Source organism: Scleropages formosus, chromosome 18, assembly GCF_900964775.1.
Source record: "Scleropages formosus chromosome 18, fSclFor1.1, whole genome shotgun sequence".
NCBI lineage: Eukaryota > Metazoa > Chordata > Actinopteri > Osteoglossiformes > Osteoglossidae > Scleropages > Scleropages formosus.
In genome coordinates this window covers 7,196,680-7,210,378 of record NC_041823.1, presented here as the reverse complement: position 1 = coordinate 7,210,378, position 13,699 = coordinate 7,196,680, and the positions used below count along the sequence as shown (strand labels likewise).

At 41.1% G+C, this 13,699-nt stretch overlaps 1 protein-coding gene across 1 annotated transcript; it reads right to left on the bottom strand.

Annotated features, from left to right (window-relative positions):
• Positions 1–2,007: 2,007 nt before the first annotated feature.
• has2 (hyaluronan synthase 2) lies at positions 2,008–13,480 on the bottom strand. Its single transcript, XM_018762690.2, has 4 exons — positions 12,962–13,480; positions 7,908–8,534; positions 4,475–4,576; positions 2,008–4,005 (listed from the first exon to the last, which is right to left on the bottom strand). Exons 2-4 carry the CDS (start codon positions 8,532–8,534, stop codon positions 3,076–3,078), a joined length of 1,659 nt encoding a protein of 552 aa, XP_018618206.1. The 5' UTR covers positions 12,962–13,480; the 3' UTR covers positions 2,008–3,075.
• Positions 13,481–13,699: the final 219 nt, after the last annotated feature.

The window sequence follows — 13,699 nt, the reverse complement described above, 5'->3', positions numbered from 1 at the left end:
ACGTTTTCCATCCATCTCTCCATTAATAAGTGCTTTTCCAGTGAAGGGTTGCAGTGGTGTGGAGCTTATCCTGAAAACATAGGGTGTAAGGCATAGTTCATCCATGCCAGAACCCCAGTCCGTCACATAGCAATCACACACACCTCCAATTTCTCATGAATCCACACCCTATGGGCAGTTTAGAGCTTTCACTTCACCTGAAATGGGCTTTTTGAACTGAGGAAGGAAACCAGAGCACAGGGAGGAAACCCACACAAACATGGGGAGAGCATGAAAACTGCACTCAGACTGAGGGGGATTTAAGTCACATCCAAACCTACAGTCCACAAGATGCAGGACACCAGTGCTACCCATGGTGTCACTGTGCCTCCCCCAGCTATAACGTTAGACTCAATTATACAAATACGGGTGGCTATGCTGCTCATGTATAAGTCATTTGGCTTTGCTGTAGATCATCTGTAATGTACACATAATAAATTCATTCATCCAGTTGGATAATTTCAACACCTCAAACTCCCTCTTATTTACTATAGAAGGTGAGGGGCCAAAATGTGCGTTTACCACAGGAGAAGGGTTAACTGGCAAAATATGGAATACATCTCTCTTTAGTTTTGTTCAATGACCTCAAAGAAAGGGAGGCACAACCATTCTGATCAAGACGCAACTTTGCATCACAGGCATCTGTGGCTCCGCCCGCTTTGATGAGCGACAAGTTTCTTGGCTCATCTGGTTCATATGGTTGTGATGAGTGTTATTTGCAAAGCCTCCAGCTGCAGGAGTCGTTGTCGTTCCTTTGACTCTCCATCTCTCCAGAGAGCCATGACTTCTCACACAGTGCTCACAGCTGTTAGCGGCACTAGTGTGGGGTTCGAGACCGGTTATGGGCAGCTTAGTCAGCCGTCATTGGGGCTGGGTCAACACCTTCTCTGAGAATAATCGCCGGGAGGTCTCCTCTTCCATCTGTGATTTTATTATCAAAGTAAATATGACTCCTCTCAACAGCCAGAGCTCAAAGGCTAATGACCGCAGTGAATAATTGTGCAGAGAAAGTTTTCTTTCTCCACCATGTGTCTATGTTCAGCTGTATCCTCGCCGGGCTAAACAATGACATGATCAAATTCAGTCGAATGCATGCACACGTTCAGTGTTTAAAGCAAAACTGCCGCCCCAGAGAATCAAAAGCGAATTATACAGCCTCCTAGACACACTCTTTCTAGAAACAGATGTTTTAAGAGAGGGGAGCAATTTACAATTCATGTCATGAGTTTGTCATTCTTACCATGTATTTACCATTATTATACAATTAAGTCTTATGCTAGATATGCCTGTTAGATATTTAACAGTAATTAAATCGCTAATTGAAGTGGCGTTCTTAAACTTAGCCATAACATCATGTATTTTGGCTAAATTTTTCTATTTTTAAAATGCAAAATTCTGTATACATTCTGCAACATTATAAATATAACAATAAAAACCAAAGCAAGTGTTCAGGGCATTTAGGAATTGCAGCAGAGGAGCTGAGAAGATGCATCAGCTCGTTTCCTGATCAACCTTAACTGAATACTGAATGGGAAAAACAAACTGGTTTGAAACATGTGCACTCACACTTTTGTCTGCTACTGTACATTCAGTGCTATCAAGGTACCAGATGCTTTTCAGTGTTCCTGAAGAAAAGTACTTTTTCCTCTAGTCACAACCTTAATGGATGTATTGTCAAAGGTACTTTGCTGTCGCTATAAGAAAATTATGCAAAAATGTGTTTTGCTCTTTTTACTCATTAGAAAAATAAACATTCAAAACATATTCCTAGTACGCACTTTATTTTTGTGCAACAAAAGTGCTTTACACAAACTTTGACCAAAAAATCTGCTTTTACACCTAACTCTTTTCTAATGGCATTCTTTAGCACGATATCATTTCCACATTTTTTTTTTTTTTTTTTTTTTTTTTTTTTTAAAACTACCCCATTTCAATGTCATGAAAAGTAGAATAAAGAAACTGTGCCAGAAAATGCCTACAATTCATTGATTTTTATTTGTGCAAAATTGGGTTTTGTGCAGGATTTGATTATGTCTATTGCATTTAATTTGCCATTATAGATATATATATTTCTATTTCCCTGACATGAAATTTCTTGGACACATTATGGAATAGTTGCAGGATTGCTTCATAATTCAAGATACACATTTGGCACAACATAAAATGCTTTGCAATAGATCCTGGTTTGTTGATGACAAAGCCATTATTGAAATATAATTATCACACAGATAAAGCTATAAACCACAGAATGTTCTTATAAATATGCTGGTTCTCAATCCATGTACACCACAGGTTAATCACCTTAGTTAACTAATAATTTATACCTAGAATTGCATTTTAGTCTCGTCAATGACAACACACAAACCCAGATGCATAATTTCACATTTTTGGTCATAAAAGTCATAACAGTCAACTATGCACAATGCATTTGTATTGTATAAAAAGGAATGAAAATATAGAGACTCTTTGGTGGCTAAGCAAAAATAAAATAAACATGTCTATATAAAAGGCAATACAAATAAAAAATACAGTATACATATTTAAAACTACAGCCTGGTGAATGTGCTGAGAAGTCCTACTTTGGCTTTCATCAAAAAAGTAGAAAAAGGCCTCCTGTTGTGATGGACTATAAATTACTTGACACTTTAGGCCTTTTCTAACAGCATCCCAATCATCAACACAATGCAAACATGACCACTGAGGTATTTTTCATCATATTAATCTGTCAAGCATTATGTACAATGAGAGTGAGACAAAAGTGCATAGGTATTGAACTCATGCCAGTTCCTTTCATATTAAAAAAATAAAATTAAAAAAAGAACCTGTCCATTTGGTGGTTATAATTTGTAAAAACAAAAAATGTTCATTTTGAACATTTCTTTTTCTAAAAAAAGGGATATCCTTTGTTTCAGTCACAGCAGCAATGGTTTGTCTCCCATAGTGACATCACCTCTCGTCACCTACTCAGTCCACCGATGAGCAGTCTTGAGATTCTTCACAATGTAAACGTAGCGGGAAGCGGCTTGGAGGATGCTACTATACATCAAGCACCATATCATACTGCTGCTCCTTCTTCCTCCTGCCACATTTAGTAATTAAGACCACGTACAAAGACAAAAATATAACCCAATAACTGGCGTACACTATTGCACCGATTATCAACACTATCTTTTCAGACTCTGGAAAGGGTTTCTTAGTTTCTTGGACTATTGTGAAGACAACACCAAAAAACAGGATTGTGAACCAAACTGAGATTGGAATAAGCCCTATGAAGTTCACCACGATGGTCTTCCTCCCCGAAGTTCCCCAGCCAGCTTTGTTTATAGTTGCTATCGCAAACATCTTGGCTGGAAGCAAACTCGACATGTATAAAACCGAGTAGAAGGACATGAAGACCATGACTATGTTTCCTCGTAGGCAGCTGGCAAAGGAAGACTTGATGAGTGCCACTGCCTGCACGATTAGCAGGAAGAGGAGAATGTTCCAGATCCTGCCCTGGTAGAAGAGCTGGATAGCAGTGGCAATGAGGAAGAAAGGGAAGAAGCCCGTGATAACTGCCTCATAGGTCATCCATAAGTGGTGTTTGTGGAACCACATGGCATTGTAGAGCCACTCTCTGAAGTAGGACTTACTCCACCTGGTTTGCTGGTTCAGCCAGCGCAGGTACGTAATAGGTGTCTCAGTCAGGCACTTGGACCTGGCCGTGTACTTGGTAGCATAACCCAGGCTCAGAACACGGTTTGTGAGGTGGCGGTCATCACCAAAGCTGCAGTGGCTGCCCATGAAAGTTTGGTTATACCAGTCCTCAAGAAACTCATGGAGCAAGGAGTTCCTGTACATGCCCAAAGGTCCACTGATGCACTGCACACAGCCAAAGTAAGACTGACATGCCCTCTCAATGTTGAAGGCCATCCAGTACCGCACACTGCTCAGAAACGAGATCCATGATTCATACTTGTTTAGGATCTGTCAAGAATAAAAACAGATTTTTAACAAATAATGCAACATTTCTATGTAACTTCAGACCTGTTTAAAGCATTGTTAAATTCTCCATTGAACTTTCTTCATGTCGAAGTCAAACGGATACCTAAGGCTTAGCCACTTTTCCCCCCCATTTTCAATGGATTTGACAGCACAGCTGTATTTGGCATCTTGTGAGTCTTGAAGATCAATAGGCAACACTAAACTCAATTACGTAAACTATCATCACATGTTTATTGATCTTATGACAACATTTTCTCCCCAAATAGCTTTCAACTACTTATCCGTTTAAACACAATGAAGGACTTCCAGCTACGTAGATGAAATTTAGATAATTTTACAGGTTGGTGAAATGCAAGGCATCAAACTGAAGGGCTGAGCAAAAACAGCTCTGTGCAAAAAAGCATCATCACTTTGTGTGTGGATCAAGTCAGAAAAGGGAGGGTTGGTATACCTGCACATCACCTCCAACTCCACCCACCATGGTGTCCTCTTCCAGCACCTTCACCATCTCCACCGAGCAAGCTGGATCCAGCATGGTGTCAGAGTCACACACCTGAAATAAATACATTCATCTCCTGAAACCCAAAAATACCAACCCAGTAAAGACAACAAAGCTGTGGATTGTAGGTTTTAAAATAAGCACCGACATACTCATCATAAGGTTGTTCTATTAAAAAGGATATCAGGAGTACTAAGAATTAGATGTTCCATGATGATGGACATTGTGTGAATGTTAACTACTTTACACCCAGGGTCAGTGCTGCCAAGGTTGCCTTCTGCCCTTTGCCTTCTTCTAACCTAGACCTCTCTCCCAATGCATGATGCGCCCAGTAACATCAAGCTGGATTCTGCATGTGATACTGCACTGAAAATAACTCTGCAAACTCACACACAGCCATTCTTTGTATTTCAGCATGGGTCTTTTAGAAGCCTTGATCTAAAATGATCTCATTAGGCTCTCATTTCTTCAGAAAGAGCTTGTTGAAATGTTCCGGAGATGTAGCTTTGCTGATACATGAAGGAGCCAATGATGCGTCACCACATTCACAGACAGAGTCATCAGGTAATGGACTAAGGATAAATGTATGCGTCTTGCATTTAAACATTATGAACATGTAATTTTCTTCACTGGGATGGGTCGGTATATTCTACAATATCCTGATCCAGAATAATTGATACATAAACATTTTATAAAAACATCAAATTCAAAATAGAAGTTATTTTTTAATACTGTAAAAATCTTTGGAGTACAAGTTCTCTGGATAAATATTTAACATTAGATTCTCTCCATTCAGCTAGGCAGTGCCAATCAATGAGTCATATTAATAAACACATATCCTAAATTGACACACAGATCCAAAAGGTTCATGACTCTTGCTGAAATTGCTACACATTTCCAAAAAAGAATGAAAATGCTCTATGGTGACTGTTTAACCTTCATACAAAAAATGTTTTGAGAACTTGATGGAAAAGTCAATGTTGACATGAAACCGTGTGCATTCATACTGTTGATATATATATAAAAAAAAAAGAAAAAGTCCACAAAAGTATTACAAAAACTGAGCTTCTGCCAGACAAAATGAAAAAGCACATCCCATGTAGAAAGGGAACAATCTGCTATAGCTCAATCTGACAGGTTTAGGAAGATTCACTTTCTTAAATTTAGAGAGCTTTTCTTCAGTTCTATAAATATTGGTTTAGCGTACACATAATTCTGTAAAAAAAGTTATTCTTTATTTTTTTTTAGAATAGTTACTTCAGCTAATATATTTATATTTCTATATCATCAGTTTAAGGCTTTTTTGATAATCACAGCCACTTCTTGGATCTAGTTTTAATATACATGTGGTCCCCGACTTATGATGGTTTGACTTACGATTTTTTTGACTTTACGATGGTGAGCTGGCGATAGACATTCAGTAGTAACCGTACTTCAAATTTTGAATTTTTCCCAGGCAAGCAAAATGTGGTGCAATACTCTCTCACATTGCTGGGCAGCGCCAGCGATCTGCATCTCCCAGTCTGTCACACAGAGGTGTGTATTAGGTGTATTAAATGCATTTTCGACTTACGATATTTTCGACTTCCGATGGGTTTCGCCCCTTGTAAGTCGGGGACCACCTGTATTGTCCGTGCAAAATACCTTCTGCTTTCGGCCCACTGATACCTTGAGACTTGTACTTAAGGAGTCTGTCCATATCCAACATGACTAGAGACATTAATATTTTAAAAATCAAAACGCTCAGTAAAGCTCAGAATTTTGCTATAGGCTTGAAAAACTACATAGGCCTTTCCTGGCTTTGCAGAGAATAACAATGTTTTCATTGTACTGCGGCATGCCATTTCACTACCTTGTGATTAAGGTGTACAATTTAATTCCTGAAAAGTATGACAAAAGGTTGTCTGAGGACAACCTTAGTTGAAAATAACACCTATACTTATGAACTTCCCCAAGACTGACCAACTCAGTTCAGGGATGTCAGGTACTTCAGTTCAAATTGATTTACCCTGTGAAGTTTTTTAGTTGCTTTCTCATCTTTAATTCACTGACATTGCTTGCTCTGCTACTCTGAAGTTCATATCCAAGACTGTTATAAAATCAGAAATAACATGGATCCAATATATTGATTGCATTCACAGCGTTTTCCAGTTCTTGCTGAAGAAACAATGTCTGGTGGTTCATTTGGAAGATGACTTTGGTTCCTTGAAGTGCAGTGAGAAATCTAAGTGATTATAAACACCATCATTGGAGGGGCAATGCAAAATCACTGCTCACCTCTCACTGTCACTTGCTCTCACACCCATACCATAGTTCACAGAGAGGCTACAACGATGTAATTACACACAATTTCCCCTCTGTCTTTACTTTAATTAGGGATATGGTGCAATTCCATAATTACTGCCAGTAACTAAAGTTCTCTGGCTGTAGAGAAGCACAGGGTGAGGATTACATCTCAAAGTAATGGCTCTGCTTGCATCATTGAGTGTCAAGAGTTACCTTGTCTGTTAGTTGAGGTTCCATCCTTCTCTAACAGAGGACTGGACACCCAGGTATCAAAGCAGTGAACAGACCAGTCCTTTTCCTGTAGGAGCATCCCATCACTGAATACATAGAGAATCATTCTGCCAGAGCTTAAAGTAATTCAAAGTCCAAACATGATCCGGGAGAAGTAGGAGTATTGCAAAGCAAGTCTGAGATCCCTGTGATGGTTTCATATTTAGAAAACATTTAGAGGGTGATCATAATTATCATTCTTCTGTGTACCAGACAGTCAGTCAGTGGAAAAACACTGATCTCTTCATCCAGTGTGCTGTTTACTCTCGTTTCTGAATGAAAAAATTGCTTGAGCAAGACTTTTACGCAAATAAAAATGTATTCAAATCATAGGCTAATCCAGTAACGTTCTCATCAAGGTTTAGATTCTGATTAAAAAAAAAAGGGTACGTTAGCATGAGCAAACTGGAATGGGGCAGCAGGCAACATTGACAGCTATGTGCTGTGGACAGTTCTGTATTGCAAAGGTTGCACCTCTTCCCACTGCTGCTGGGGAACCCTTCTGCAAAGTACCATTTTACAATGCTTAGGTCCTGAATCCAATACCCTAACACACTGCTTAAGGTTAAAGAATAAGGAATGACTAATTACCATTTAAAATCTAGTATTGCATTCATCTACTCTTTTTAGTGCGCAGCTTAATTTCCTAGGTGGAGCAACAGAACCAGAAGATCAGAGGGAAGAAATTCTGTGCTCACTAATAGAGTCACTGTTCATCTTCAGCAGTCAGGCAGGGGTGCGTGCATGAGGCCATTTAAACATGCACAAGAGTGTCTTTGTACAAGCCATATTTATTCTGGCTGAGCCCACTCCTGCTTCCACGACTTACCTGCACATAGTCCACGCTCCTCCCTAGGGCTTTGAAGGCTGTGTACATTACTTCTCTCTTCCCTCCCCACTTCTGCATGATGCAGACACACTTGTTGGAGAGAACCAAGCGGGAGACATGCTGTAAACTCTCCGCGTAGTCCTCGTCACTCTCCTCAGGCCCCTTCTGGTGGTAGTTGCTCTTCCAAACATACGTGGCAGCTTTGTCCCTACCCATGATGTCGCGGAAGATGTCCATCATGTACGTGTCATCCTCGTTATTCCCGTCAATAACCATGATGACCTTTATCCCTGGGTAGGTCAGCCGCTTGACGGAAATAAGGCACTTTCTCAGGTAGTTGGGGTCCTCCTGGTAGGCCGCGATGCAGAGGGCAAGCGATTTGTTCAGTTTAATGGGGGTCTCCAAGGAGCGTCTCATTTTTCTGTGCTCCAGCAAGGCGAACAAACTCTGGATGATGAGGTGGGTGACCAAAATGGCTCCATAAAGCCCGAAGGAGAAGTAGTTGTTCTCAATTGTGAAGAACTGGTAGCCCATGATGTAGGCTGTAGAGATTCCCACAAGTAGTGAGACCCCAAATAGTGTTGTGCCAAAAATCCTCAGGTAGGTGATAACTTTATCGCATCTCATCTGAAAATTGAGAAAACGTTAAAAATTACTAAAAAATTAATGCTAAAGAGAATGATTAAAAAGTCACTACCAGATACAGATATGCACACTTTTAACAGCAAGAAAGTTTGTGTATTTAACCCTAGTCTTTCTGGAAGTACATACGTTCTTAATACTTATTTAAGACTGTTTTCTTTGGCTGTTTCCACCAAGTTTCGTTACTAACGTTGATCCCCCATCTGCTTGGCACACAAGTGGGGAGCACCACCCTCTGACATCATCTGTTTATATCTCCGTGGGAAGACGTGAGCAGTAAAATAGTGATTCTCTGTTTGGTCAAGAATCTCTTGCTGTAGAAAGATGCCATTAACCGGTACAAGAGTAACTTTGCAGAGTTTGAGAATTAAATTTGTGGTTACCATCCCCCTTTCCCAGCCCATAAGAACTATAAAAGCATCTGATCTGCCCAGGCTTTTTATTACAACTACTTTCCTACATGGAATCACATAATGAGACAATACGTCTGCCAGGCAAGACTTGTCTAGATTGCTATGAGAAAGGAGGAGGCAACTGGCGGACAGAAGGCTTGGGGCGAGGTCTGCACGTCACACTTACGCTTATGAGACTCCTGGATCCCTTCCTCCAGGCGTTCCGGCACCTCCGCCCAGGATCATCAGACACCCCTCCCCCGCCCATGCTCATGGTTCCCCACCCCCGCATTCTGCTATAAACTTTGTGTGAACTCTAGCCCTTATTAAAACCATCCGCAATGGCTGAAATGTCATAGATAGGCCTGCAATTTAATTGCCATGGAGGAGAAAACTCCGTTAAATAGATGGATATACTGGGTATGTCAGTAGCCAAATTACACATTGTCAAAAGTGATATTCATAGAGGGATTTCCCCACCTGTTGAACAGTTACGATGGAATAGGGTTGTAAAGACAGCATCTTGAATTGGTAGAGGCACCATTGGGTACAGTCATTATTAAAAAGCATTGAGTACGCAAGCTTTTGCGGGACCTTAAACATCAAGATTGGAGATCACAGAGGCAACTGGTGCATGGTATGGTTTACCTCAAACTTACATAGTTCAACTTAAATTCTATTAACTTTTAGTTAGGTATTCACCAATTTCTATAAGTGATTCCAGCCCACCGGATATTCTATTCGACAAGGCTAGCTCTGTCCTAGGAACTAGGCTGGACTTTTATAAATTTATTACAGAAAAGGACTCAAACATTTTTTAAAAAATCTTTCAACCTTATATGTTCTCATATCTGCACATGCTTTAAAGACTACACAAAACTGGACACAGTCCAAGACTTGTATTACGCAGCAGGGAGGAGTTCCTCTGTCTGGTGAGCAGCGATGGACTGAATCATGCCCAACCAGGAAAAAATGTCCTTTGACGGCAGATGAAATACATCGCTGCAGCTTCAGTTTGCTTCCTGGATTTCCTCTCTTGGGATGAGCAGACTCATCTTCCTGAAGTCCACAGATACACCAGTCAATATGGTGGAGGGGAGGAAAAAAAGGTCCTAGGATTTACATGACCTGCAGAACTAATTCTGTGGTAATGCTTGTATGTTCGAATAGTGTGGGGGGTGAACAGAAAATTTATATAGGAGGATATTTACTCATGTATTGCATAAAAAACTGAAAAAGCAAGACGAAGAAATGCAGGGAAAGTCAACTTTCAAACTGATGACTCAATAACATAATAAAATGGAAGGTGAAGAGAACCTCTAAAGACCCAGAGAGGCGTTTCCATCTCAATGCAATGTGCACGTGCCCACTGGTGGCTCAGAGCCTGTGAACCAAAACTTTCTATGACAACAGTACTGTTCACAGAGCAGAGGGGGAATACTTGCGCAAAGGAGGCCAGCATCTGCCCCACTCTATAGTGACGTGTCTGTTGGACCAGTCTGCTGTAGGGTGGGCCGGGAACTGTGGTTGAGAACATGGACTTATAGTTTTCAGATCTTCAAGCTTGTTCCCACTGTCTATTCTGTTCAACTTGCAAGTGGGTGGGAGTCCCATATTCACCACTGGAATCACAGGCTAATACTTTGGGTTTGGTAGCTCTTCAAAACTACTGCCTTAGATTTTTAACATGGCATTAACACCCCCAGCTCCAAATCACATCAATCTTCCTCCTAAAGCCTTTTCCACACTCATTTTCCTGTCCTGGAGTCCTGGTTACCAGGGTTCAAAGACTAACTGGCAAGAAGCCTAATGAGGAACAGGCAGAACCTCAAACTTCCTCTAAGAATATTTTAAAAAATGTCACCCATCAGGAAGTCAGTGATGATACACATGCTGGTTTCAGTGAAGACCACATCCAAGGGTAATGGCAGGTCCACAAATGGTAAGTCCAATAAAGACTAATCTAATTTAGATCTCAACCAATAACCCTTTATCTAATAGTATCATTAGAGTATAATGTCTGTGGCATGTTTACCAAAGCTGCAGGAATGGTGGAGATACAGAAAGACCAACAGGAAGTGCCAGCTGCTGTTAGGAGTCCTGTGGACCCCATTCCCTTTGAAGTTATACCCCACGTGTAAGCAACAGAAGATGCCAGCTAAAATCCAGCTAAACAAACACTGAGAAGAAGCCAGCAAACACATGACTAGCATGGCTGCTGCTAACGTATGACAGTGTGGAGGTGATTGCTCTTGATTCAAATTTGAGGCATCTCAATGTTGAACGGGCAAGAATGAAGCTCTAGAAGTCAAGTAATCATTCAGTTAAATAAAACTTCACCAATGAAAGTACACCTTCAACACATCTCATTGACCTCTTCTCACTGCTTCTTCTCATGAGATATTACCTGGATCCCCTTGCACATACCCAACCATCCTCAACTACTGCCACTCTACTCATCCATAGCATAGTAGTTAGAACCCATGTGTGAATCTGGAGGTCACCGGTTTGAATTGCACCTACTGTTGTACTACCTTCGGGGGGTGTGGTGGCGCAGTGGGTTAGACCACAGTCCTGCTCTCCAGTGGGTCTGGGGTTCGAGTCCCGCTTGGGGTGCCTTGCGATGGACTGGCGTCCCGTCCTGGGTGTGTCCCCTCCCCCTCCGGCCTTACGCCCTGTGTTGCCAGGTAGGCTCCGGTTCCCCGGGACCCCGTATGGGACAAGCGGTTCCGACAATGTATGTATGTATGTACTACCTTTGAGCAAGGTACTTACCCCAAAATGCTCCAGTGATGTTACCGAGCTCTATAAATGTAAATAACTGTACATAGCTTAATGTGGCAAGTTGCTTTGGAAAAACAAGCTAAATTAATGTAAACAAATATTTGACCACACATGGACCATAACCACCAATATAGCTGAATCTCTCAGCATTATGGAATCATTGACTTGTTTTAATGTACTTGGCTGCTATAGAGTCAAAATCTGAACCGACAGTCCAAGAACACCATAGTATGTCAAGTCAGCTAAAGCTCTCTCTCTCTCACACAACTCACTCACTCACACACACACACACACACACAAACTGTGGCAAAGCATTTGCATCGAAATGTGAAAACGGGTCTTTGATCGTATTGTCACAAACAATGCGGGTGAAACACGTGTGCTTCGCCCAAACACATCCTTGAACTCCTTAGGTTTTGCACTTTTCATTAGGGCCATAATAGTCGGGTTACTTTCACTTTTCGTCAGCAATATGATATCAACGGGGGCGACATTAGAGGGGGGCGCGGACCCATAACATGATGTGGTACGCAGCTATGGCGCAAACTTGAGGCGTTTGCACGTCGCCACCAAACGGGAGCGGCTGCACGAGCCAACCGCGCTTCGCCGCGAAATAACGGACAACCCTCGCGGCTCCATCGCGCGCTCTTTCCTGCGCGCGCACCTCCGAGCCTCTCGAAAGTCTAACGGAGCCGAGTCGCGCTTTGTGACGTCAGACTTTCGTCTCGAGCCGGGTAGATGCCGCTTGGAGGGGATTTTGTGAATCGCCTACATCTGAAAAATGTGCTTAAAGTAAACATTTCAAGGGCTACACATTTCAATTTGCACAGTCAAGTGGGTCAGGAGTACTATTCTGTTTAAAACACACTTTGGGGATTGTTTGCAAGGTTTAAAAAGGGTGAGGCACAAATTGGTCCATATCATATCATCAAAGAGTCGGTAACACCACACCATTTGGCACGAAGACCGCCACAAACAGCACCTTCTGCTTCACGGCGCCGTTTGTCTACAATAACACTTCCTAATTTAATAACGACGTTTAAAAAATAAATTAAATAAAAACAGACAGGTACTCTTGACGGAAAAGTCACGGTACCCAGACAGCGGCGTCAATAAATAATCCCCACAGGTAAATTTCACTCACTTGACATAAATTAATACTTAACTCATGTGAAGCTTTGAACTTTTTAAAGAATGGCCACATCCTGATAAATGTATTTTTAAAACAGTTCATACCTTGAATGGGTGTGTGGCGATTCCTTAGTCCTGTGCAGGATGGGAGTCCGCGGATGGAGGAAAACTTCTCAGACACTTTGGTGAGAATTCAATGGGAAATTTAAAAAAAAAAAGGAGAAAAAGAAAAAAAAAAAAAATCTCCAAATGAATCACTGTGCAATGTTCAGGTCCTCAGTTTAAAAAATAAAAAAAAACCTTCAAGTTGTTCTTAGGATGTCTTCGCAGGTATGCATAAATATCTACTGTAATAAATGGATATGCTCAACATATATGACTATATGGATGTACTAACATCTTGTCACTTAACTAAGTTGTTCAAAATTAATGTTTTTTTTTTCATTTAATTATCAAACAGTAGTCAAAACCGATGACAAGAGCTTTCATTAAATTCAAGTTTTTCCAAGCATGTGGGTGAAAGTATTTAACTGTCGAACGCAGGTTCTTATTCTACTGTTTTCCCGCATCTATAATTTCTTCCAGGCGCCTCCAGTTTATTCTTCCTGCAGCTCCTACATTTCCAAAGAGTCTTTTAAACCGGCCTCAAATTTGGAGAGTTGTTTTAATAAGGGGGTGTGTGTGGGGGGTGGTTGGAAACTAGGAGGGGCGAAGTCCCCCCCCCCAAAAAAAGTGCCCATTCAGACTTCCGAAACCTGTATGCGACGTCAGTCTTTTGCAGTTACAATAAGTTGGGAAAAATTTAGTTCTTTTCCAAGTTATATATATATATTTTTTTTCATT

Coding starts and splice junctions, on each gene's coding strand:
- has2 (XM_018762690.2), bottom strand. CDS start 8,534: ATGAGATGCGATAAAGTTATCACCTACCTGAGGATTTTTGGCACAACA. Junction 4,577..7,907: donor GGAGCGTGGACTATGTGCAG/GTAAGTCGTGGA, acceptor TATTTATTTCAG/GTGTGTGACTCTGACACCAT. Junction 4,006..4,474: donor GAGTTGGAGGTGATGTGCAG/GTATACCAACCC, acceptor TATTCTTGACAG/ATCCTAAACAAGTATGAATC.